The sequence below is a fragment of the Ictidomys tridecemlineatus genome, chromosome 1, assembly GCF_052094955.1.
Source record: "Ictidomys tridecemlineatus isolate mIctTri1 chromosome 1, mIctTri1.hap1, whole genome shotgun sequence".
Lineage (NCBI taxonomy): Eukaryota > Metazoa > Chordata > Mammalia > Rodentia > Sciuridae > Ictidomys > Ictidomys tridecemlineatus.
In genome coordinates, this window is record NC_135477.1 from 147,126,390 (window position 1) to 147,153,923 (window position 27,534).

General features: G+C 38.1%; 2 protein-coding genes across 8 annotated transcripts in view; one reads left to right on the forward strand and one right to left on the reverse strand.

Moving 5' to 3' along the window:
* Mcc (MCC regulator of Wnt signaling pathway) overlaps positions 1-19,028 on the forward strand; it is a 450,812-nt gene extending 431,784 nt beyond the window's left edge. For all 4 annotated transcript variants that reach the window (XM_040272372.2, XM_005333213.5, XM_078048875.1 and 1 more), the window contains 2 exons: positions 12,205-12,327; positions 13,991-19,028. In XM_040272372.2, the coding sequence (XP_040128306.1) occupies positions 12,205-12,327; positions 13,991-14,171 (304 nt within the window). In that variant the 3' untranslated portion in view covers positions 14,172-19,028. The remainder of the gene's footprint in view (positions 1-12,204; positions 12,328-13,990) is intronic.
* A 136-nt stretch (positions 19,029-19,164) lies between these two features.
* Positions 19,165-27,534, reverse strand: part of Dcp2 (decapping mRNA 2) — a 45,438-nt gene continuing 37,068 nt past the window's right edge. For 3 of the 4 annotated variants that reach the window (XM_078048878.1, XM_078048880.1, XM_078048879.1), the window contains one exon: positions 19,165-27,115. In XM_078048878.1, coding sequence (XP_077905004.1) covers positions 26,952-27,115 — 164 coding nt within the window. In that variant the 3' untranslated portion in view covers positions 19,165-26,951. The remainder of the gene's footprint in view (positions 27,116-27,534) is intronic. The other variant, XR_013438471.1, reaches the window with a different exon arrangement.

Below are 27,534 nucleotides of genomic sequence, written 5' to 3' on the forward strand. Positions count from 1 at the left end.
GTTTCCTGTTGCCACATAACAAATAAGCACAAAAGTGACTTAAAACAAGACCCACTTGTTCTGGGGCCAGCATGACTGGCTTCCCTGTTTGGGGCCTGGCAAGGCTGCAGTGAAGGTGCCCTGTCCTGTCAAGTCGGCCAGGGCTGTGTTCACATCTAAAGAATCTAGGGAGATCCTGTTTCTGGGCTCATTCTGCTCCAAGGCAGAATCCAGCTTCCTGCAGCTGGAGAGCTGAGGTTGGTTTTCTGGCTGCCTGTTGGGCAGGGAACTCTCAGCTCCTAGAAGGCCTCTCAGTCCTTCTCATGATCCCCTCCATCTTCAAATCCACCAGGGAAAACTTCCCTCGCTTCAAATCCCTCTCCCGATGTAAGTCTTTTTCCAGGAAGAACCTAGGCCCTTTTAAAGGTTCACCTAAGTGGGTCAGTTCCACTCAGAATAATCTCTTCAAGGCCAGCTGTTTGACTTCCTCAGCCAGCTATATGGCTGCAACTCGGATGACTCTGTTCCTTCCACATGGTCCCTAAATTCCGTCAGCCTCATCCCGACTGTTTACCCCCAAAGATCACACTAGAGCCTGAAAGCCCTATGACAATGGCCTCTCCCTCAGAATTCATATGTATATTAACCTGCTGTCCTAATGATCCCGTGATTCCGAGTACAACTCGGAAGTCAGTGTTTCTTCCCTAAAAGTCTTTTTTATTCTTTCCCATTTGTACTGTCTTCTTCCGAGTTTGTCCCTTAGCTTCTCAGAACTCCCAGTTCACTGGTACTGATGGGTCATTCTGCTGTTGGTCTCTGTGTGTCCTGCCACCAGAACATCTGAATGCTCACTTCTGATGGGCATAATTACCTTCAGCGTGACCACCAGAGCATGGTGATGATGTAGAGCATTCAAGCTCATGCATAGGTTCCTAATGCAATTTCCTAGTCCATGTTTCAAATGATTCCCCTATGTGCAGTTTGTAACCAGCTACTCCAAACAATTCATCTTCCCAAGAGCAAGCCCTCACTTTCTCTCTCTCCCTGTCACTTATGGACCTCTCCTCACCTTTTAATTAGAGTCCTCACTTTCCTCCAGTTTCCATTGGTCACCTCTATTGTGTATTTTCCTGTTTTCCTCTGAATCCACAGTGGAACTGACTACCTATTAGTTGCCTGCAGAGTATTTGGCTGCAGGCTCAGAGAGAAGGCGGCTCTCCTGGGACCATAAAGGCAGAATGGTTGGGAGCATCAGAGCACAAGAGCAATCTTGAGAAAAGGCGGTGGTGGGCCTGTGAGAGCTTCCGGTGCATTTTCTGGACACAAGACCTGTTCCTAGGAAAGTCTGAGTAAAAGAGCTTGACTTCTAGTCCTATTGGTGACTTTAAACATTCCAGGAAGACTCCTCAGAGTTAAAATCCCATGTCTGAGTTGCAAAATCATCTGCCCAGCTCAAAGAGACTTCCAGAGGGCTTTTAGGAACCAACATTTGGCCATAAGGGAGAAAAAAAGATGTCAACCTATGTCAGCAGCTATGCATGAATAATGTTTTCAGTCATACAGTGGGATGGGGCCACATGAAAAAGGAACAGATGGGGTGCTCCTACAAAGGGAGTCCCCCTGCACAAACAAGTAGCAGAAGTTTTGCCATTTTATTAGGAGGACCATTATTTTTAAAGGTGCTGATTTATTAAACTTGTACTTGCTGATTCTTCATATCTGGATGATTTAAAATAGCAAGCAAGCATAGGAAGTTGTGCCTAGAGTTCCACAAACGCACATGGGTCTGTAAGATGTTGATGGGGTACAAAGTGCGCCCCGGGGGTTCATTATCTCAGAAATAAATTATTGAGCCCCCAAACCGGGGTGCTTAGAAGGGCACAGGTAAACACTGAGGATCACTCAAAGGGTTGAGGTGGGTGTTGCTTGAGGGATTGAGATTTCTTTTACTTTGTCATTGTCCCCAGTGCCCCAAAAGCTGAGAAGGAGGCCTCATCTGGGACCCTCATAAAGGCAGAGTGGTTGGGAGCACCAGAACACACAGCAGCCCTGGGAAAAGGTGGTGGTGGACCTGTGAGAGCTCCAGGTGCATTTCCTGGACATAAAACATGTTCCTAGGAATGTCTGGGTAAAAACGTTTGCTGCTATCATCCTCTTGCTGCTACTCCTGGCAAAGTGCAGTCATGCTTAAACATAATAGCTGCAGAGCATCATTATCTGGGGACACTTAATCCTAGTTCCACAGGCCTGTGCTCTTAACCAGAGATCTTGTTTATCTAATGCTCTGTTCCCTTTACGAGTCACAAGATACTTCAGTGAGATGCTTAAGTGTCTAAGCTCTGCAGACAGACCCGTGGGTGTGGACTCCAATTCTACAGTTCCTGGTGGATAAGACTATTAACTGTGGCTCAGGTTCCTCAACTAGAAAACTAGCATAATAGTAGTCCTGACCTTAAAGACTGTTGTGAGGACTGAATGACTTCATCCTTGTAAAGGATTTGAGAAAGTTGTCTGCAACTTTCTACATGGCTAGTCTACAAAATAAACGGTTATAGATTGTGCTGATTACCATAATGGAAATAAAGATGGTGAAGGGATACAGTCACTCTGGGTTGTTTTTTTTTTTTTTTTCAATAACGGAAACATCATTTGCAATGAATAATATAAAGGAAATGACAAGGCACGGTAATGTTCTAACTCTGGGGCATTTGTCTCAGCAACGGTCAGGTTAGCGTCTCTGAGAAGTACTGTTTAAACTGACAGGAAAAAGAGAAGGAGCAGAGGGGTAGAAGGCCATCCCAGGTAAGCAGGAGTTAGGTCAATCAGAACCTTCTAGATGGAGGTGAGACCTCAGATGCTATTCTCTGTGCAAGTAGAATGACATTATTATCATTTGGTTTATCACATTAAAAAATAGCCTGTCTGCTGTGTGAAAACCAGATCCGAGGGATGCAAACAGAGAAACCAGTCAGCTGGCTGTGTTGGTTATCCAAGTGTTTGGCAGCACAGACATGTGGTTGGGCCAGAAAGGGCCTGAAGACAAGATTTTGTAGGCAGGATGTATATTGAAGGGATGAAGGGGGATGAGAGGAAGAGAGGGCTTAAGAGGTGACTTCGAGACAATGTAAATAACCGGGTGAGTGGGGTTGCCATTTGCTGACATAGAAGGGTGGATTAGGGTGTAATTTCAAAAGTTGTGTTGTGGACATGTTAAATGGAAGATGCCTGCTAACTGGAGGTATCAAATGGACTCTCATAGAGATCTGAGAGAAGGCTGGAGATAAAGATGTGGAGGTTTCTAGCATATAGTTTCAGGAAAATAAATGGAAATGGACAGAATTAAAGAAAGGGTAAGATATAAAATCTGGTACAAGCCTAAGTCCTAAATAACTCCCAGGATTTAGAGATACAATATAAAGGAGTCATCGAAGAAGGGGACAACTGAAGGAATAGACAGTGAAGTAAGATGAAATCCAGGTACTGGGGCCTCACACTGATTACCAGTAAAGGATGGTCAAGGAAGAGGGAGTGGTCAGCCATGCAGATGCCCTTACAGGTTAAGAAAATGACAGAGCGACTGCTGGAGGTGGCAACCCAAAGATCACTGGTGACCTTAGTGAGCCCTTTGAGTGGAACAGAACCCCATTTGGGGCTAAGGAGTAAATGGAAGGTGAGGGAGAAAGGAACCACATTTTCAGACAATTCTCTCATATAATTAGCAATTGCTAAGAAATTCCAGGCTGTGTGGCGCTGTGGCTGTGACTCCCTGCGGTTTGGTCTGATTACAGCTCTTCTAAAAGGTTTCCTGGCCTGCTGCACAGCCACTCAGCACCTCATCAGGACTGGGCACTGACTAGCTCTGGTGACTTTCTCTAATCATAAAATGCTGGTGCTGGCCTTTTCATTTTAGGGAGGATCCAACCTCCTGACTGCTTGCCCACAAAGCCCTCCTTCTGGTCTGATAAGCAGGCAGTGCTTAGCCATTTCCCACACAGCAGAATGGCAGACCACTTGGGTTTGGTTTTCTTGGTAACTCCTACCACGAGGCTGCCACTCACAGCCTCCGTGAATGTGAACATTCTAACATTCCACTGCTTAAAACCGTTTTAATTAAAAAAAAGCAAAAACATAATTTGATCCAATTTCACTCCCCAGTGCCTCCCCTATACAGTGTCCTTTCCCCTAATCCCCTTCCTCAACCCAATTGGTCTTCCTTCAGATTTCGTGGAGTCCCTTTTTTTTGTTTTTTTTTCCTTCTAGCTTCCCATATGAGAAAAAACATACTTTTCTTCTGACTTTTTTGCTCATAATTATAGTCTCCAGTTCCATCCATTTTCCTGCAAATGACACAATTTCATTCTTCTTTATGGCTGACTAAAACCCCATTATATACATATTATTATATATGCATATATATAAAATATATACGGGTGTGTGTGTGTGTGTGTGTTTAGATTCTATCCAACCGTATTGAGGAACAGCTAGGCCAATTCCATAACTTGACTATTCTGGGTCTTTTGTTCCTCCGTATGAATTCAGGATTTTTTTTTTTTCCTAGTTTTATGAAGAACATCATGGGTATTTTGACAGGAATTTCATTGAACTCTAGATTGCTTCTGGTAATTGGACATCTTAACTATTAATTCTTCCTTTTTATGAACATGTTTTTTCCATTTTTCTAGTGTTCATTTTCTTTTTTTTTTAAAGAGAGAGAGAGAGAATTTTTTATTATTTATTTTTTAGTTTTCTGCGGACATAACATCTTTATTGAACGTGGGCCGCACGCATGCCAGGCGAGCGCGCTACCGCTTGAGCCACATCCCCAGCCCCTAGTGTTCATTTTCTTTCTTTAGAGTTCTATAATTTTCATCATAGAGGTCTTTTACATCTTTGGTTAAGTTTATTCCTATGTATTTATTGATTGATTTGGAAGTTCTTGTGAATGAGACTGTTTATCTGATTTCTTTCTCAACAGATTTATTATTGGTGTATAGAAAAGTAATTTTTTTTACCCTGCCATTTTGTTGAATTTATCATCTCTAAATGTCTTCTATTCAAACTTTTAAGGTCTTCTAAGAATAAGATCATATCACATGCAAATAGAAATGGTTTAATTTCTTCCTTTCTTATTTATTATCTTTCTTCCTCTTGCCTAATAGTGCTGGCTAAAATTTCAACTACTATATTGAACAGAAGTGATGAGTGGACATCCTTGTCTTGTTACAGATACTAATGGAAATACTTTCAGATTTTCCCTACTCAGTATGTCATTGGCTTTCAGTTTGTCATATATGGTCTTTATGATGTTAAAGTAAATTCCTAGTTTCTTCAGGGTTTTTCTCATGCAGAGTGTTGGATTCTGTCAGAAGTTTTTCTTTAGCCACTGAAGTGATCATGTGACTTTTTGTCCTTGGATCTATTTATGTGGAGTGTTATGTTTATTGATTGGTGTATGTTGAACCTTCTTTGTATTCCTGGGGGTAAAGCCTACTGGATCATGGTATATAATCTTTTTAATGTGTGGTTTAATTTGATTTACTAATATTTTATTGAAGGTTTTCGTGTCTATAGTTTTCTTTCCTAAAAGTAATGTTGGTAACAGAGGGATACAGGCTTCATAGAGTGAGTTTGGAAGCTTTTACTTCTTCCAGTTTCAAGGAGTAATTTGAGGAGTACTGACATTAGTTATTCATTAAAGATCTGGTAAAATCCAGCTGTCAGTCTGTTAGGTTGTGGCCTTTTCTTTGTTGGGAGGCTTTTTATTACTGCTTCAATCTCAGTGCTTGCCATTGGTCTGTTTGACTTTCTCAATTTTGGTAGGTTGCATGTCTAGAAATTTGCCCATTCCTTTTATAGCGTATACAATTTATTGGAACATAAGTTTTCAAGATATTCCCTAATGATCCTCAGGATTTCAGTTATGTTTTTAGTAATGTCCCCATTTTTGCATCTGATTATAAATTTAGGTATTTTCCTTAGTTTGGCTAGTAGTTTATCAATCAGTTTACTTCTTTAAAGAACCAACTGTTTTATTACTCCTTTGTATTGTTCTTTTTGTTTCTATTTCATTAATTTCAATTTCTATTATTTCTTCCTTCTACTGGTTTTAGGATTGGTTTGTTTTTGTTTTCCTAAGACCTTATGATGTATTGTTTGAGATCTGCATTTATTTATTTTAGATACTTACAAACTTCCCTCCTACCACTGCATGTGCTACATCCTAGAGATTTTGGTACGTTGTATTTCAACCTTTTGTTTTCATTCTAGATATTTTTTTAAAACTTCACCTTTAATTTCTTCAACGAACCACTCATCATTCAAAAGTATCTTGTTTAGTCTCCATGTATCTGTGTAGTTTCTGTAGTTTTTCTTGCTATCGATTTATGATTTCATTCCACTATGAGCTGAAAAATGCAAAAGATTCTTTTTCTTTCTTTTCTAAGACTTGCTTTATGGACTAATGTATGATCTGTTTTGGAAGAAGTTTCATGAGTGACTGAAAGTGCATTTAGAGTTGGATAAAATATTCTATAGACTTCTGTTAAATCCCGTTAATCCACAGAAAGGTCTAAATCTGATTTTCTTGGTTGATTCTGTCTGGATGACCTAGCTATTAAAATCCCCACTATTACTATAATGGGGAGTCTATTAGTCCCTTTATATCTAGCAATGTTTGTTTCATGAAATTGGGTGTCCCCAGGTTTCAGAGCATAAGTACAGTTGTTATATCTTCTCATTGGGCCATTACCAATAAGTAATGACATTCTTTGTCTCTCTTAATTTTGGCTTTAAGTTGCTTTGCTTGAAATGAATGGAAAATTTCATTTTTAACAGATTTATTATTGGTGTATAGAAAAGTGTCCACTTCTGCTTGCTTTTGGATTCCATTCACAAAGAATATCACTATCCATCCTTTGAATCTGTGAATGCCTTTTGTAAGGTGTGTTTCTTGGAGGCAACATAATATTGGATACTGTTTTTTAATCCAAATTTCCAATCTATATCTTTTAATTAGAGAATTAAGATCATTTCTATTCAGTGTTATTGTAGAGAGGTATGTGTTACTTTCTGTCATTTTGTTTTAATTCTTATGTTTGATTTCCTTTTCTCATTTGCTTATTTTTCTACTGTGGCTTATTCTTTCCTATGCTTTCTTGGTTATTTTTATCTTCCTCTTTTGTGTGTAGGGTTCCTTTGAATATCTCCTGCAATGCTGGTTTTAGTGGTCATGAATTCCTTTAGTTTATGCATTTTGGAAGATTTTTATTTGTTTTTAATTCTAAAAGAAGGCTTTGCTGGTTGTAGTAATCTAGGTTGGCAGTGCCACCCCCCAGCCCAGCTTGAAATAACATTATTTTATGCTGTCCTAGCCTTTAGAGTTTCTACTAATAAATCTGTTGTTCAGATGTTTTTCTCTATAAGTGATTTGGTACTTTTTTCCTGCAGTTTTTAAAATTCGTTCTGAATTTTTGGCATTTCAACTGTAATATATCATGGAGTTCTTTTCTGGTCCTAGTTGGAGTTCTAAATGTTTCCAGTACCTGTATGTCCATCTCCTTTCTAAGATAAGAAAAATTTCTGCCATTACTTTATTGAATATGTAAAATATTGCCATTAGTTTGTATTTCCCCTTCTTCTTCAAGGCTTGATTCTTAAGTTTTGCTTTTTAATGTTGTACTGCTTTGTTAGCAGTATAACTACAAGTTACACAACTTTTTAATGTTGTACTTTCTGTTTATAGTCTCTTCTTTATCTCCCCACCCCACCTTTATTACTAAGTATTCTACTTCCTGCACTTTATCTTCCAGCCTTGACATTCTTCTGAGAGATACCCAGTAAGTTTTTTATTTGGCTAACTGGGTTTTGCATTTCCAAGATTATTTTTTTTTGTACTTAACCACTGAGCCACACCCCCAGACTTTTTTATATTTTAATTTTAATTAGAGACAGGGTCTTGCTAAGTTGCTTAGGGCCTTACTAAGTTGTTAAGGCTGGCTTTCAACTCAGTCCTCTGGCCTCAGCCTCCCAAGCTGCTGGGGTTACAGGCTCCAAGATTTCTCTGTCTCACTATTGAAATGCTCTTTCATATCCTGCATTTTCTTCTTTAGGTCTTTTAATTTGTTGATTATTTTAACAAACAATTTTTAAATTCTTTACCTAGCATTTCCTCCACTTCAGTGTCTTTGGGTTTATTTGTTGGGAAGATGTGAACTTTTATAGAGGCATCTTATGGCCTTGTCATCTGCATTTCTATGTTGAAAGTTGTTCTTTTATTGGGACAGGTATCTCTAGCACCTACTGAAACAGTTACAACAGGTTTGTTAGTGAGCTACTTTCTCTTTATACGTGCCCCAGCATAGGGGCTTATCTTGGCTTCAGAGCACTCACTCACCATGTTCAAAGTGCTACATTCAATCCCCAACTCCACTGTCCACCAGCTACTGTACCTCCGGAGGCCACTGCCACCAGCAGACCCTGGAGGCTGAGTGTCATCCTGCTGCTGCTACCAGTCCTGGCAACCTTACTATCGTATGTATACAAACCACATAAATTCTTAACTGAAGGCCAGGTAAATTAAATTAGAAACCAAAAGAGGACATGAATGGTTGAGGTTTCAAAGTGACTTGAATTGGCCAGTTGTGGTTTTTAGCATTTCCCAAGATATCACTTGAGAATGAGGAAAGCTGTCTACTCAAGGACTAAGGAATGCCCATACTACGGTTTTGCATGTATCATGAAAATCAGGGAGTCTCAGGAGCACACGGAGTTTGTCTTCAGATCAAGGTAAAGAACCCCTTTCTACCATATTAATTTCCCAAAGTTGCCTAATCATGGATCACCTGGAGCACCTCATGAACTGCAATTCCTGTCTCACCCAAACCTAATGAAACAGAACCTAGGGAAATGATGCTATCCCTTTAAACAAATGCTTTAGAGCAGTGCTATCCTCTGATATATGTATGACTTCCATTTGACACTCAGGATGATTTTACATTGTTTAGATTCCACAAAATACAAAGTAATAATAACAATAGGGCTATGATGTAGTGCTTGCCTAGCATGTGTGAGGCCCTGGGCTCAAGACCCAGCACTCCCCCCTTAAAAAGAAGAAAAGTTCCTGATTGTAATTTAATAGCATATTGAGCCCAATATATAAAATATCTCAGGCTGGGGTCATAGGCTTAGTGGTAGAATGCTTGCCCTTGGAACAATCCCCAGTATCATAAAAAAAAATTTCAATATGTAACCAATATTTTAAAAAGTATTAGTGAGGAATTTCATTGAGGCTTCAAATTCCAGTGTGCATTTTACACTTTCGGCATATATTTATTCAGTTCAACCCCCATCCCCCTAATCAGGTCTCAGAAAGCCACTTGAGTCTAGAGGCTGTATTATTGCATACTGTTAGATCTGCAAATCTAGGAAGTTGCTACTTCACAGTTTAGATCTAGGTGAGTGATGAAGTCATGCCTCTTATTACTGCAGGGTCTACTTCAGCCAAATGAATGAAAACAGGTAAAGCAACCCTGATCGTAGGTTTGGGATTTGGCCTAGTTTTTTTGCATCTTTAAAACAGTGACATAATTCTTGCTGGGGTTTGTACTCCCCTCTGCCATCCTGTTCTGAGCACAGCTGGGGTTGGGCAGGATCAGAGAGCCTCTCCTGCCTTTCTGGGATTCTGTTAGCTTTTAGAGCTTTCTAGGTCTGGAAAGTTCCTTGTGTTCCAGTCCATGGTGGACCTGAATGCTGGGGTGAAAAAAGTCGTTTGTTTGTGGTAGGGCTAGAATTTGCATGCCCTTAAGTCTTCAGGGGCATTGGAAGAAATGGGAAGGGTAGAGGATGGGCTTTCTCTGGGTAAAATTTTGTTGTTCTCAATTTGAATTCATGGTCACATTTTTTTAGTTCTCTTCATAATTTGATTTTTTCCTTTGTACAGTTAATCAACTTTAGAATGGAAGATAAAGGAATCAGAACAGAGACAAAATATAGAATAACTCTACCCTATCTTTTTTAGTCAGAGGAAGGACAGGGGTAGGGTGGGGGCCTGGCACTCTCTATCCTTGCCTTAGCTGGTGGACTGCTTGGAAAGCTATGAGGAAACCTTGGGGAGGGAAGGAGAAAGGGAACCTCCTGGCAGTACTTTCTCACTCTGGTAGGAAATGCTGCCACCCTCTGATTCCAGTGGGAAATGCAACCAGATTTGGCGATCTGGTGGCTGCTGGGGCCCAGGAAAAAAAAAAAAAAAACATTCCTCAAGAGGACAGCTGCAGAGCAGCAAGGCTCCTGCCAGCCCTTAGGCCTTCCCGAATAGCTAAGGAAGGTGACAGGACTCATTGAAGAATAAGCCATGCACTGTGGACTGGCTACCAAGCTTCCTTTACAGATCTCAACCCCCTCCTACCTCTCACAAAAGCAGGCCTGGGTATCTGTGTTGCACTTCTCTCCTTCACTCATCTGTTTGAGGATTTTCCCCTTATAGTAGCTCCAGAAATGTTGAAAGATTATATACACTGGAGAAACCAGGGAGAAGCAGGGTCTAGACTATCTGGGCACCTCAGAGTCTTTCATTGTGCAGTTGTCTCCCCATCCCACTCCTACAAGAAGCACAGCTGTGATTAACTCACATACTGTAGGGAAAGCATACAAATTTCAAGCACTGCAGTGCAAAAGTAAGTATAAATGAAAGCCTTCTGCATTTCATTCTTGTGAGTTAACCATTATTAAGTTCCATACAATATAGTTTGTTACAATGTAGCAAATATTTATTCAGATTTCTAATTGTTTTTACAAAATATTCTATAGAATTTATTCTTTTCACTTAATATAGTCAATCTCCATTTTAAAGTATCAGGGATTGAACTTGGGAACACTCAATCACTGAGCCATATCCCCAGCCCTATTTTGTATTTTATTTAGACAGGGTCTTACTGAGTTGCTTAGTGCCATGTTTTTTTGCTGAGGCTGGCTTTGAACTCGTGATCCTCCTGCCTCAGCCTCCCAAGATGCTGGGATTTACAGGCATGCACCACCACACTCAGTTAACATATATTTTTTTTAAAGCAGCCCATTTTAGTAGCATATATGTACCTTGATTAACTTAACTAATCCCTTAAGTGTTTCACTTTGTTAATTATTGTAACCAAAGCTTAAGTGAATCTAGCTTTAATTTATGTGCCTACAATCATATTTACTCTGTGAGATAATCATAGAAATCACATTGCTTAGTCAAGGACGTGTTTGCTAGGGACTACCAAATTGGCATACAAATGAACAAAGCTGAATGAAAAGCACCTCACAAAATGGTGCTTTTTAGAGGAATTCCTTCCCTAAATCCTGGCTTCCCAAATAATTTTATGAGTTCTGAATCAGTCTGGACCATCACTAGAAGCTGCCGTGGAGGCATGGTGCTCGGTGCCGAAGCGAACCTAGTAGATTGTGGTGAGTTTTGTTATGACCCAGAGCAGCCCTATGCACTCAATGTCAGGGAAGGTGGTAATTGTTTTCCTGCCTGGGTCTTGTTCACTGGTGGGAATTAGAGGAAGGCAGTAAACTAACTGGACTCTAAAAACTATCTTTCACTGACTCCTCTAGCATGGTTTACTACAGTAGTGCAGAACCCATGGAACTTTTAAGCCACTTCAGCATAGAAACGAGGGAGTCAAATGAAGTCCAGTAGAACTTCAGTTAATGGAAAATAAAGGCATCTTTAAAATGAGAACAGTATAATTTCTATTCCTTTTCCACTAGTGCCATTTGTTTTGTTTTTTTGGTTTTGAGGTAGGTAGGATGTGTTGGTTTGAGTAGGGAGATTGTCTAAGGTAGGCAGTCCAGGTGAGAGAGGTTTCTGTCTTGAATCCCCGAGTGGTTCTGCAGCTACTTAGAACAGTTGGAAAAAATGGGTGTGGAGATCAAGATGGATTTGTGGTCAAACTGCACTCATGGCCAAGAACCTGATATGCCAGTAGTAGAAATTCCTGTCTCGTTCCTTTGAAACATACTTAAGATCTCTATGGGCACCTACTAAACAGGCTCTAACTCCCTTTGAAAATGCAGTGATGAGGCATTCATGCTGGCTCTGCTGAGCCCTCTTCACTCTCCATGCCCTGGCCTTGTGACTTGGCAAGCAACATGTCTCTGCCTTTCCCATCACACCTCGGAGGGAGCAGCACCTCCACTGTCATCTCAAGCTATTCATGGTATGTGCTCTCTCTCTCCTGGATACAGAGAAAAGAAGTTGAAGGCCAGAGTTCAAGAGCTGGTGAGTGCCTTGGAAAGACTCACAAAGAGCAGCGAAATTCGACATCAGCAGTCAGCAGAGTTTGTTAATGACTTAAAGCGGGCCAACAGGTAAAAACACCCCTGTACATCCTTGTGGCACTTAGACCAAGCCCACCTCAAGGTCATGTCTCACCAGGGATGGCTACTCTGGAACTCCTGGGAAGCAACTGTAGACAGTGGGGAGTCATCACCCACTCTTCCTGAAAGCAGCATCTTGCAGGGCTTTGTACAGAAACCTAAATGCTCAGTGAACATAGGTCCTTTGACTGTGTAGAAAATAGAATATACTGGTTTTCCTCTAATGCTAGGGATTAAACCAATAGGTGCTGTGGCACTGAGCTACAACATCCCTATCCCTTACTTCTAGAGATAGGGTCTCACTAAATTGCCCAGACTGGTCTCAAACTTGCAATCTTCCTACCTTAGGATTACAGGCATGCACTACTGTGCCCAGCTGTAGTCTCTTCTGGATATTTCATAGAGTAAAGGTTCTGAGAAGTCATATAATTTTTAAAAATCTGTTTAAGTCAATGTTTTCCAACAGAATTGACTATGGAACCATATATTTGAGCAATATTTAATATCCAGTGGGATATTCTTAGGACACTATTAGATAGTAGTCTCAAAAACTTTGGGCTTAGGACCCCTTTATATTTGTAAAAAATTGAGGACCCTGCCAAATGTGCCAGTAATTCTAGCTACTCTGTAGGCTTAGGCAAGACCATAAGTTTGAAACCAGACTCTGTCTCAAAATGAAGATAAAAAGGGCTGGGTTGTAGCTTAATGGAGAGCAGCCTTGGGTTCAATCTCCGTATTGTGCCCCCTCACCCCCCCAGAAATAGAGGACCTCAGTGAGCTTGTGTCCCTGTAAACTATCTTTATTGATACTTCTATCAAACTAAAACGAAGACAAGTGTTGGAAAGTTTTTACTCATTTACAAAAAAAATTAATTAGATGTAACACGAATGGTATTTTTATTATGAGTGACACTTTTTAGTTTTCCAAAACTATGTCCAATTTAATCTCTATGTAGCCAAAATATTTTGAAGTATATTGAGAACATCTGACTTCATACAGATGTATAGTAAAAGGTTGACTTCACAGACCCCCTGAAGAGCAGCTTAAGGGGTAATACAGATGTACATGGAAGGGGTTTAGGTGCAGTTTGGGACCAGAGAGCATAGCAAGCATATCTAGACTTACTGGGTTTCAATCCCTGACCCAGTCCATGGGACTCTTGTGCACAAACAGTTCACCAAGTCGTACTTACTGGGCTGGACACAGTTTTCTTATGGCCTAACTGGATGCTCTGAATCCAACTACACAAAGCTTGACATCTCTCCCTGATCCTAAGTGAGGTCACTTCCATTGCATCACCTCTGGATGATGATGGACCATCTAGGACAACAAGTAGACCCACTATTTGTATTTAAGTAACAGATTTCAGCTACCTTTTCTGCATTATTGGCTGACTCTTATCCACAACCCCTCCTAATGTTAGCAGTGTGACTGAATTAGTCATGGTTAGGCCAGTAGATGATGACCCCTAGTGTGGAAATCCCTGGCACTGTGCTTCTCAAAATTACCTGGTTCCAGAGTCTTACTGAAGATCAGGCTGCATGCATGATCTTTCTCAAGATCAGAGCTCACTAGACCTGGCTAGCCATCAGACAGGACAGTGTGTCTCATGCTACTTAGTACACGTTCTTGTTTCCCTCTGTTCCTACTTAGCAACCTGGTAGCTGCCTATGAGAAAGCAAAGAAGAAGCACCAAAACAAACTGAAGAAGTTGGAGTCTCAGATGATGGCCATGGTGGAGAGGCATGAGACCCAAGTGAGGATGCTCAAGCAAAGAATAGCTCTGCTAGAGGAGGAGAACTCCAGGCCACACACCAATGAAACTTCACTTTAATGAGCACTCAGGCACCAAAGTTCTGGCCCCTGGGGGCAAAACTCTAGCAGGCTACTGAACCTGCTGGGAGGAGCAAAGGGAAGGTTGGCAGTTAGATCAGCCCTTGGACAATGGAGTGCCTCGTACTCAGACCCTGGGGTGAGTGGCCTTGCTGACATGAAGACTGTATCCACAGGATCCTGCTCTTCCTCTTGGGGTCACGGACAGTATATAAACACAGGCTCTGTGCACTGTGCCCAGCAGGGTCTTACTTCTACTTTCAGCACTCACTTTCTCACTCCCGCACCTTTTCTGTCCATCAGTAAGATCCCAAGCAGTTGTTTTTATAAGGTTTTCTTATCATTTTTTCTTTTTTGTAGACAGTGGACTTGCTTATATTCTGGCACCCCAGATTTCTCCTTTCCTCCTTCAGGGGAAATCTTGATGTAGTCTGTATGTCTCCAACATCTAAAAGGATTGCTGATTAGCTTACCACAACAAAGCTTTGGTGTTCAGGTCCCATGTTAAAGGTCTCACAGAGGTGTCTCTGGGAGTTAACAGGCCACATAGGTGTCACAGTCTCAGATACACTGGAGAACAAAACCAAGGCTGTGCCTGAACATTCTGTATTAGAAGAATTAAAAAACATTTTACCTTTTAGTTACAGAGGCAGGACTGGAAAATATTCTGGGGTTTTTCCTCCCAGTGGGCCCTTAATAGCTAAGGCGTAAGGGTTGGGAATCACGGACACATGTAGTAGAACTAAAATTTTTATCAGGTTTCTTCAAGAGTAGAGAAGTGGTATTAGAACTTCTTCCCCCAGCTGCAGGGTACTACATAATTGCTGTTCTCCTGAATCAAAACTCACCCACACGAACACATTTGTAGCTCTAGACCAAGGCTGTGCATTGTCAGGCACCAAGAAGATACTGAATGTTTTGCAAAACTATCTAAGAGAGTGCCAGTGAACTCCCAATTCAACAAGTCCTGATGTCATGACAGAGATGAGGTGAGGACTGGTTGGTAGGTTCCACCTCCCCCACAACCCAAAATACATGACAATGACTAGCACATTAAGTCCTCCAACTTAAATTCATCATCCCTTTTCAACTGTAGCCTTCACTATTTTACCCCTTCTGTTTTTCAGTTCCACACCAATAATTAAAGGATGATTGCCTTTTTTTCCCTCCTCTGCAGCCCTGGAGACTATACCAAGACCTCTGTGATAAATGGGCTCCAATGCCAGTTAACTACAAATTAAAGTTTTTGTGCTTTATGATCAAGCTACCACAGTAGAATCCTCCGTATCCATGAGCTTCGGGTGGGTGTATTTTTGGGGAACATGATTCAAGTTCTTAGGCTTTCTCTGCAATGGGAAAGTCACTACTTAGGAGGACAGTCATTTCTACCCTAAAAGTAACAACTATGCTCATTGAGGGGAAATCCCCCATCAACTGGTATGAGCCTGGATCAGCTTTTGGGTGATCACTGTTTCTATCTATCCCTGATTCAGTCAAGGTTTGCTCCTCTGATTAAAAAAATATATATTTTCATTCTTTGGACAAAGTTACATTTTGTCATGAGGAAAATGTTCTGGCTGAAAAGTGTATGCAAAAAAACCCATACACTTTATACATGAAATAAGTTTATCATTTTTCCAACTTGCTAGGCAATGTCCTACACTGAGTGAACTGAGATGTGCATGGCTTTCTTTCAACACTGAAAAATACATACAGACCAGCAATAACATCCTGCCCACTGACCTCTGCCTCCATTCCCCCTCCAGCTAAAATCAGAGAACTTACCCCTTTAGGCCCTGTAATTCCTCCACACAGGAGAGGCCTAAAGGGGTAAGCACTTCTGTTATGGTCTCCATTAGTATCCCACTTAGCCTAAGTTTATGCTTCAACAATACTTTTAAATATGGGATGACTGGGTGAACTTCCCGGGCAAAACTATCAACTTTTACAGACATGCAGAATAAAGAGATAATAAATTGATATCCTTTCAGTATATTTTTCAAATACTCCCCTACGACAATCTTTGTTGAAGGTAAAGTATCAGGCATTTGGTTATGCTGATTTTGAGAGCTACTGGACACCACTGATTAAATGAGAACAGGCATCTGGGTAATTTTCCTTTTTGCATTATCTGGCTATACCTGAATTTTTCTCTAAATAGGAGGTGGTTTACATTAACATCTCCATTTAGGGTAAACAATGACATTGATTTTGAGGTTAACCTTCAGAATTTCATATTTTGTTTTCTCCAGTGGCACTCAACCTCTATTCAAAGTTCAGTCTGGCTTGGCAAAATGGGAATAGAGCAAAAGGAACCATTTGACGGTTTCCTTGGCATATATTTGCCATTGTTAAATGAGGCAAATAAAATCACTAGGGCAGAATTCAGAAGTGAGACCTCAGTCCACAACTTATCATATGTGAGCCTACCAGCTGGATCTGATATTCTACCCAAGCCTGGGTATATTAGCTGCCAATACTGTCCTGTACTTGTAGGCAATAAGAAAGATTCCTTTTTGAGACATTTATGGTTAAAAACACAGTGTGATGAGACAGTTGAGATGAACCTATCATGCTGTCCCTGTCTCTCATGAGTTAGGCCCATATATGCACTAGATGTTTCATCATTGCCAATGGAAGTAATTAGTGTTTCATATTCACTTGTACCGGCTAGCATGTCAAGTTTCTGGAGTTATTTCCATGCTGCCTGAAAGTGGAATGTTAGGCTAATAAAAATTAAGTGCCAGTTAAACATAAGTGCTTAATTCTCCTTTCAGATACACGTACCTATACTAAGTCTTCCTCTGGGCCTGCAGCAATATTTTACAGGGATCTCGGAGAACTCTAAATTAGAGCCTTGACATAAGTTGCAGCCTAAAGGCTTTTTCCTTAAAGCTGTTAAGAGTGGTAAGACAATCCTCATCCTAAGGAAAACTTGAAACTATCTGAAAGTCTTCTACTTCCTAGCTGCCTATGGGTATTACTAAAAAAAAAAAAATGCCCTATAGTCACCTGGACAAGGCTGGAATGCGGTGTCACTGGCATGAATTAACTTCCACAGCTGCATGTTTAATTCTAAAGATGCTTTCGATGACCCACAAAAATTTATGCTGTGCTTATTTTCCAATTCTGTCATCACCTTAACTCAAAACTCTCAAGAGCTTGGGTAAGATGCTCTTGTTTTAAGTGATGAGAACAGCATACAAGAACCCCCCCAAACTTTTGTTAATGACATCTGAAAGTGTCCTCTCTCCCATATAAAGCTTTAAATTATTTGCAAATCCTAATTAGGAATATGTCCTGTTCATTCTACAAATAATTTTAAGTGAAAAAACTATGCTAAGTTTACAGCTTCACCTACTTATAAATGCAGCCAGCATTACAAAGATTTTAGAACCCAAACAGAATTTTCTGATGGTTCAAATTTTTGTATTGATCTTAATTAGGAATGCAGCCATAGGATTGCCATAGGGAACGGTAACAACATATTTTTTGGGTTTTCTTTCTTTCTGCAGTACATGACAGCTTTATACAACACTAGAAAAACTGGGGCAAAATCAGCCATTTTCCTGTTTATCCCATTTCACATATAATAATATAATCACCATCTTTGGCTTATCAACTCTCTAGACAGTTTGTAGCAAAGATATTACTTGTTACAAAACAAAAATACATTTGCTACACAAATTCTTTAAGTTTTTCCATCATTGAAATTAGCACTGAACCTGAGCCCTTCTAAAATACCTCACTTAACACACTTGAAGTTAACTCTAAGAAACATGCCTTGGCTGCCAAGAACTAAGAATTGGAACTAGAATTATCAATTAATGTATTGCTGGCTGCTATCACCACAGCACCAGTGAGCACTAAGTTGCTGTTTAAAAATATAAACAAGTGGAAAAGGTACAAAAATTGAATAGAAGATGTTTGTGTATTCTTATTCTTCTAATGCCTGTGTAGAGGAAATGTGTTTGACATGCAGAACCATTACGTTTTTGGATAAGTTATAGTAGATTACAAGTCTCTCACCACATTACATCTGAGTGGGATTTTGCATGTACACAAGACAAACACCATTTGGTCCCAGAAATATCAACTGCTGTTGGATTAGTAGTACATCTTTGATTGAGTATTTCATCTTTCCATCTTTTCATCTGCTAATCATCTGAAATAGGAGTTCAGCAGAACAGACCAATTTTATGTAGAATTACATCACATTCACATGGATTCCCTGCTTAAATAGTTCTTGCTCTGTCATTTGCTTTTGCACTTTTTCCTAATCAAATTCACGTGGGAAAATATTCTGTTTGTAGAACTCCTAGTATTCACTTACAGCGCTCGTGTCAGCACTCCAAGTAAATTGAGAACTCTTAATAATGTGCTTTTGTTTGAACCTAATGCAAAGATTATGAAACATGTTCACTTCTTTCCTATTTCTAATCAGTTTGTAGACATCTTGTCAAGACTATTACTTACTTTGCATGAGATTTTAAGTTTCTTATTATTTGAAAATGTGCTTTTATACCACTTGAATTATTAGAAAAACCTGCTTGAATGTACTGCCAGTTATTAAAGCACATGTGACTAAGTTTGCATTTGTCAGTATTGTTCTGCTGTTTGTACTGAAAGTCTCATTTTAAAGTTGCTACTTAACACTGTACTATACCTTGTAATTTTTAGATTCTTCACTTGTATGCTTTAAATGTTTCCAGATGCCTTTAGTTTTAGCTGCTGTAAAATAGCTACTTTGTGTTATTTGATATAGAATTGTTTAAAAAAAAACTCCATTTATTTATACAGAGACATTTATAATATTTTACAAACATTCTTATATTCTGAATAAATATTTCTAATTCCACACTGTACTTTGTTTTAATTAAAGGATAAGACTGTCCTTCTGTTAACTATTAAACATGTGAATATTTAATATAAGATTTGATAAAGTAAGGGGCTAGGATTAAGGCTAGATCAAACCACCAACAGCCAAAGAAACATTGTTTATCACCAAATTTTATTATTTAGCTACTTCGTTGACTTTCCATTTATGCCAAAATCATCTACTGAAGGATCTCTTTTCCCTTTTAAAGATTACTGGTACAGGGATGATAACACAGAACTAAAAGTACAAGGAAGTCATACAAGACTATGCCTACAAGATAGGAAGCAGCTTTATAGCATGTATCAATTTTTCACTACAGGAGCAAAGTACCTTTGATAATAACAGCATTATACACTAGTCTACATCATATAACTGAGGTCTTTAACAGAGAATATATTTCTTTCTCCCCTGGGATCCAAGGACAATCATTTTATCGCAAAGCCTGGTTCTAGCACATATTTAAAGAACTGATGAATTGTACATTAGCAGGTTCACATCTCCAGCCTGCCACTATAATCTTGCTTTAAAGTAAAAAAACTGTGGTTTAAAATGAGAAATAAACACAAGTTTTCCATTTTCATTTTTGCAGAGACATTGAACATTTAATATTTCTTCCCATTATGTAAACATAACCTTATTTTATATATATCCTATATTCATCGATTTTCATTGGTCCAAAATGAAAACTCGGATTCTACAGTAACAATTAACAGCAGAAACAAGGAAGTAACTAAAACTGCTCAAAGAGCCAATTTTATTGGTATTGTTTTACAAATAGCCTAATGTTTTACAGAAAGCCAGTATATGAGTAACCTTCATTATTGGTTTTTATAGTAAGGTTTTCAATTTCTAATTTACATCAAAATACTTTCAAAAATTAGAGCATAATAACTATTAAGTCATCAATTCATTTTCTCAATGGAAGGTACAGAAAACAAACACATCTTTGGAAGTACAATGCTCCTGCAAACAAACTCCAACTCACAAACATGAGTCTCAGAAATCTTTTATTTATGACAGTTATACTCAATATAAGTGAAATTCAGTCCTTTTCCTTTCATTAACACTGAAGGAAAAAACAAAGCTATTGTTGAACCTCAGAGTAAAATAAATCCAGAAACAACAAATCTGCTCTAAATGTTTCAAATTCTTTAAACTCCAAGATAAACCCCACTGGTACTTTGGGTTCCTTTTTAGTTCTCCCTAAATGTTTTGACAATTAATCAAAAAGCAGTAAGAACTTTATCACTACTATAGACAGAATCACTTAAAGGGTATATACTTACAGTCATTCTCCAAGCATTAAAATGTCCTATAAGGTAAAGTAATACAACAGTGAGTGCTATAATTTAGGCAAAAATTAAATGTTAAATCATTTTGCATGACAATAATGATTACTGAAGAAAAAGTTTACAAATCTATTTAGTTAGCACATTTACCCTAAAGTCCAGTTCTCACTGAATACCATGTTTTTAATGAAACCAATTCAAATTTTTGTCTACCAGCTTTTTAAAAAGTATTTATTTTTTAGTTATAGTGGACACAATGTCTTTATTTTACTTTATGTGGTGCTGAGGATAGAACACAGTGCCTCACGCATGCTAGGCAAGCGCTCTCCCGCTGAGCCCCAGCCCTATCTACCAGCTTTTGTAGGTTCCAAATATTTTGCTTAACATGACACAGCATAAATACCTTTCCCTTTTTCAGACTAAAACTTAGTCTCAAGGAAAATGTGTTAAGACTATATATCTTCCTTGAACATTACCTAGTCTTCACAGCATAATGTAAAAAGCCACTTCAAATCTTGTTTTAGAAACAGGCACAGTATGTATGTATTTTTTAAAAAAAGCAATTCTCATTCCCTTTCTCACCCAAATGAAACCATACACCTTATTTGGTTAGATGAAAGACAGTGTTACATTTCAGTTAAGCTAGCTAATACATGAACATTATTCCACCTGATTAATCGTTCTGAAATGATTGTTTTAAAGTTTCATTAAAGCCAAGAGATAAAATTAAATCTGAATCATACACAGAACAAGGATGAGTCAATGCCTATCAGAGATGATTTTTTAAAAGATTTTAAGCTAATAAACTTCAAAAATAATTTTAAGAGAGAATATATATAAACCAAAATGGTTTGTGATTTTATTGTCCTTTCCTAATTGTTACTAAAGAGAAAGTTGGTACTATTTAAAGTGTAAGTCAGGTTAGCCGTCTCCTGTTCTAAATTCAAACAAAAAGTAAAATTAAAGGCTCATTTCTTTGGACACTTGCATTTGACATTAACAGTTACTTGTGCAACATCCAAACATAAACCTAAAATGGACCACAGAGACAGCAGTGCCAAGGACAGTAGTGAAATGCACAAAGAAATTCTTGCAGATATGTCTTGTGCTTTTCTATCAGTGCATGAAGAGTGCAAGTCCACAGCTACTCATATATATGTTCCAAAAGTATTAACATATCTAATCAACCAAACTACTAAGGAAAAGATATTACATTGCTAAATTCACAGTAGAGAACCTTAATTTGCTTTCATTTTCTGCCACCCATAGTTTATTCCTAAATATCATAAAAGCATATGCTAATTCCTTAAAGCTTGAGAAATAACGAAGAATGTAGAATTGTGCCCCAAGTCTTCACTAGTTTGTAGCTGTTAGATTGTTTTAGAACCTTAGATTCAATTCATTCAAAGTAGATTAAATTAAAATGTTACACTTTACCTCAAAAAGTCTACTATCCTAAGAATGTTACCTAGGACCTCTTGAAGATCGAGAATCAGCAAATACTGCTCATTTCACCTTGGAACCACAGTTTTCTTCTCTCAAATCAATATGTCAACTACATGCATCAAAACTCAAAAGAGCACAAGTGTTCAGACTTCTATCTGCTTGTGGCCCAAATGTCAAAGTGAAGTCATCATCAGAAGGCAAAATGTAATCACTACTTGCAAGTTCTCACAGTGGCCAAAAGGATATAGCACAAAGAAAAAGATGAAGGGAAAAGTCACCAGGAAAAAATGGGGAAGGGGTGTGTGTTTGTGTGTGTGGACCTCAATGACTTCCTGGCCAGCCACACCAAGTATTAGAAACTTTTTTTTTTTTTTTTTAATGGCACTCAGCAGACCAGTCAATAAGGAAAAACACACAACTACCTGCAGCAAACATATATTCAGGGCCTTACTGTTTTCCTGGCCTAAAGGACTAAAGTATGAGGAGGAGATAAAATCACACACACTTGCATTTCTGCATTCAATCTCTTTCCCCAGAGTTCCCTTGACCAACACTACTCAGATAATGCAGACACCTTATGAAGGTTAATTTCTTTTAGATTGTGCTTTCAAGCTACTAATATATACAGATCATCCCCTCTGCTAATTACAGAAGACCCAAGGTAAATGTAATCTCTTGACTGGTGATTTCATTAATCTGGGACCCGGATGAGAAATTCCATTATGAATACTTTTCAAGACAAAACGTTTACATTTTATCACAGTTGTTCTTTGTACACTTCTTTGTACTTCATGCTAAAGTCTGAATAATTCTGCTGGTAGAAGTCAATACTTTACTCTCATTTAAGAGAATTAACTTCATTATTTTCACTACTTATGGACTATTTCAATAATAAATGCTATTTGCCACAAGGAAACTAGTTGATAAGAAATGAATAAGCATTCAGGACAAATGTATAGCTGCCCCATACAGGTGACTATAGCTGTATGCACTCTGGGTTACCTCCCTTTCCTATAAGAAAGTAGTGTACTTCAGAGTGGCTGGAGTTCTGCAATGATACAGCACAGAAAGGACCAGACTCCCAAACACTGGTCTTTAAAGTGAGAGAAATTCCTTTAGATTCACTGGATTGCTTGGCAATCATACTAAGGAAAAAATAAGTTTATTCAGGGTTAGAAAATGCTTGGCAATGGCCATATATATATGTGTGTGTGTGTGTATATATATTAGACTATGCTTAGGCTTGATGCATCATATAGCACTCAAGGATTGATATATCTTCTACAATGTCCTCCTTATACTCTGCCCAGCAACTATAGTTCTCTTTTCTTTTCAGGGCACTTTTGTTCTATAATACTAATCTATTATCAATTTTAGAATGTGCAATCCAGAATTCTACTTTGAAAGCACAGGACAAAACTTGTACTGCCCATTTGCAATCTGCCACCTTCTGACAGGCAGATAGATTTCAAGAGTAATTTAATTCTAAGAAGAAAAAAGATGCTGAGAAGGCCCATCTTAAGCTCATTTTTAGGATTTTTGGCAACTATACAAATGCACTTTAAAGTTTTAGGACGGAAGAAATGGGCAACTAAGGTTAACAAAACTGTTGTTTCATTAAGACAGGTACATAAAGGTTAAAAATACCTTCAAACAAAACAATGGTTATCTTGTTTATCATCAATTTAAAGTTACAATACACATGAACCCCTTCCCCCAGGCTAGAAAAAAGTCAAGATCATGAGGAAGTGTTAATGAATAGCTATGATTCATATACAAAGAAAATACTGCCTCAGAGAATACAGAGACACAATAAATGTTAATCAAAACAATCTCTGAACAGAAAGGTCCACCAGTACAAATATAAAAAGTAAATAGAAGTAACATAGTAAGAACAACTTGGCAAAAAGTCTAATTTTTTATAATTGATTTTGCTCTACTTACTAAGTTAACTAAATGTTGGGGGTTAAAAAAACCTAAGAAAGACTATATAAGTGAGGGAATAGAAAATGAAATGATTTTAGTGCACACATGCACACAGATCTTAACTTTTCTAGAGAACACAATATGTTGAGTAGTAGAAAGGAATTTAATTCCTATAGTGGATGAATGTCATTCACTTAGTATGGAGTTTTCGACATTACAAACAAATTATTAAAGCCTTCAAAAAGAAAGAGTACAACCTAATCTTATAGCATAAAATTAATTCTGCTATATATCTTCATTATTTGTATTTACTAATGGATACATATTACAAAAATAATGATATTCAAAGCTCAAAAAAGCAAGCAATTACTACAATGTCTCTGATAGCACTGGGAGACTTTATCCTTTATGTACTAATTCAAACAACCTTAATTTTAATCAAATTCCACCCATGCTAACAGAACTATTAGATTCTCAGACCTCTCCAAATGTTCATGTCTCCAGAGGGCATGCCTATTTGAAATCCTAAAACCATTTGTTTGCTATTTCTTAATAAAAACTTGTGAAAAACATGTAAACCATACCCTTATCTTTTGGATTACAATGACTAAGTATAAAAACAATTCATTTAACATGTATTAACATTATTAATCTAAACTATAAATCATTGAAGTTACACATAAAAGCACCTACAAAATTTTAAAAAATGAAAGATTCACAGTGCACTGCACCCTGGAACATGTGGTTGGAACATTTAAAAAGTGAATTCAAAGACCTATCTATCTTTCAAATACATGAAATATAGTGAAGCCAACATAGCTACTCTTCTCATTTAGCTTCTTAAAATGCAGCACTCAATAGAAGGAAATTATTGCATATTCAGCATACTACTTTATCATCTGATTTCCTCAAACCATACTTAAGTATCCCAAAAGGAGAAAATCTAGTCCTGTGCTAAGCATGGCCTGTCTCAAGGTAACCTGAACAATGAGAGGGAATAAGTACAACAAACAGGTACATCTAACTTAAATATTTTCTGCATAGTTAAGTCACATCATTCACATAAAATTTAACTCATCATTTAACATGTTAACCTCATACTGTCAAGAGAGCCTAAGTTACCATAATCACATACCAACCATTCCCTTAAGTTTGTTCCACAGTGCATTAAATGAAGCAGCACAACAGCAATAACTATTGTAATTAAAGAAAATTTGTTGGTTCTTGAAAATACTCAACCACAGAGTCCATACTTCTGATAACTCTGATCTCTTATGCTTTAGTATTGAGAGCTAAAAAGTCTAAACCTATAGGCACCAGAAGGACTGATCAAGCACTCATTTAAAAAGAAAAAAAAAAAAAGACAAACACACACACACACACACAAAAACACTAAAAATTAAATGGTTTCCAGATGATAGTAAACAAATGAAAAATGATTCATCTGCCAGGCAAACTGTTTTCACTTCCTTAATGATTTAACAGAAATCTGGAATGCTTGGACCAACTATAAATATGGCTCAAGGAGACCCGAGCAAAGCAGCTGTATTTCTGAAAAGAATAGTAAGAGCTTCCAAATGCAATCATATAATGCATTAAAAAGCAAAGGTCACACAAGGATTCACAAATTAGTCACATTAAAAGATGCAGGATTGTGGATAACCTAATTCTCAAAACACTGCTAGCAACATGAATTCTCCTGCTTAGCACCGAGAATGACACTTTCATTAATAAATAGAATTTCTCCTTTAAAATCAAGTCACTTAAAATCTAAAGTCAAGTAATAATACAAAGTGAATCCTTACAATAGCCCCCCTTTTAAAAGTTCTACAGGTTAAGCAGAACCTCTAATTAAATAGGCTACCTATACAGAATAAAGATTTCTACAGTAACATTTATAAGCAGAAAATATTTTGTGGATACCGCTTGTAAAACAAACAAAAAGATCAAAACCCATGACAGACACACACGCATAGACTCAAACTGTCCCTCACCCCAACCCCCAAGAATTATCTTCAATGAGGTCAAATGCAGCCAAAATGTATCTCCTACTTAAAGCTCAGGTGATTGTCCTCAGTTATAGCTGAAAATTCTTCTCAAAATGGCTATTGCCATCCTTATTTGGATTTAAGAATCCGAAAGGAGCAAAATACATTCCTAGGAGTGAGTTATGTATGTTACTTTCATGTTCTGATCTTGCCTTAGTGAAATGCTTTATTTGTTCTTGGTAAACTGGACACCCCTTCTGCTTCTGATGCCCATCATTCAGGGGTTTCAGCATGCCAATAAAAGCATTTCACTTTGTTCTACTGAAAATTGGAACCCAATATAACATCAATTTCCATAGATCACACAAATACGCAATGTAAAACTAATATCAATTTTTCCATACATATTTACACAACTGGAATATATCAGAAATTTTCACACGAATAAAATCATTATACAATGGTAAAGGGTTGGAGGCAGGATGGTAAAAACATAATCCCAAATACTTACTGGGCCCTTGCCTCCTTGCTTTCTGCTCCAGCACTCACAGGTTTATTGAATGTATCCAGCACAACTCAAAATTACAGCATCAACTCCCCATCAACTGAATCCCTCCTCCAAGCTGCCAATTTTATCCTTATGAAGTGCTATGAGTTCATTTTGCACATGAATATTATATTAAAGATGTTGGCTCTGAATAACTCCTTTCAACAAAACTCTAAGCAAAGGAGAATTAGCCTCAGTGGTCAGAAGCAAAGAAATAAAATGCCACCAAGACAGATGGCTTGCAATCTCAACATCTGAGACATTTTAGCTTGTATGTTCATTTAATAATTGGATATGTTAAGTTTCTTTTTAAAAATTTCAATACAAGTAAACGATTATTGCAATCACTGTAATGGGTAGATGAAGCATTCCCATTACCTGGGCTAATTGATTTCTCAAACACTATTTTCTTGACCAGAAAAAATAAGACCCAGTCACACAGGAAAAAAAAAAAAAAAGTCCTCCAAAAAAAAAATTACACTTGTTTCAAACACTGAAAAGGTAAAACTGTTTAAAAGATTATAACTGCATTTACAGTGCAAACTCATGCTTCTTTCTACTCTTCTGCACAGAAAATCCTTTCAGAAACACTGCCTCCCTGCATTTCTTTAAAACACCTGAGAAAGGTAAGGCTTGAGGAGACACCCGCTCAAATACAACAGGTCTCTGATCTTGGCTTGGGACTTCTATAATACATCTGTTGCTATCAAAGGTCCAAGATTTTCATTATAGCATTATGGTCAAATTTGAAACTCAAAAAAGTTCTGGATGAAAAGGGGAACTTGCAATGTCCATTACATGCCACAGACTGTCCCTCAACATGTTCTAGTAACTGGTCTTCACTGGAACAAGGCAGGTCATATACAGCATCTGCTTAGGAAACAAAATAAATAATCTCAGTAACTCAGTTAAGAAAACATGACCCTTTACCTTTGTTACAAAGAAATTCATGCAGAATGTTTATCTTTCCACACTCTAACCTAAGCAGAACCACCAAAATATTTCCTTTTCGTCAACTGAATTTCTAATTATTGATTATTTCTACATAAATACTCAAAATCCCTCAGCATTCCCTTGTTTTTAAAATGGACACAATTTTACCTATTATATTCATTTGCATTATGTGCAAAAATATCAAGAGCTTCTCGAAAGAGCTCAAAATGGAAGCAATGTGAAAATCAGTTAAAATGGAAAAATTGTAAAGATTACAATTACAGAAAAATAAGTTACTCAGGGGGCTAGGGCTGGGCTCAGTGGTACAGAGCTTGCCTCGCATGTGTGAGGCCCTG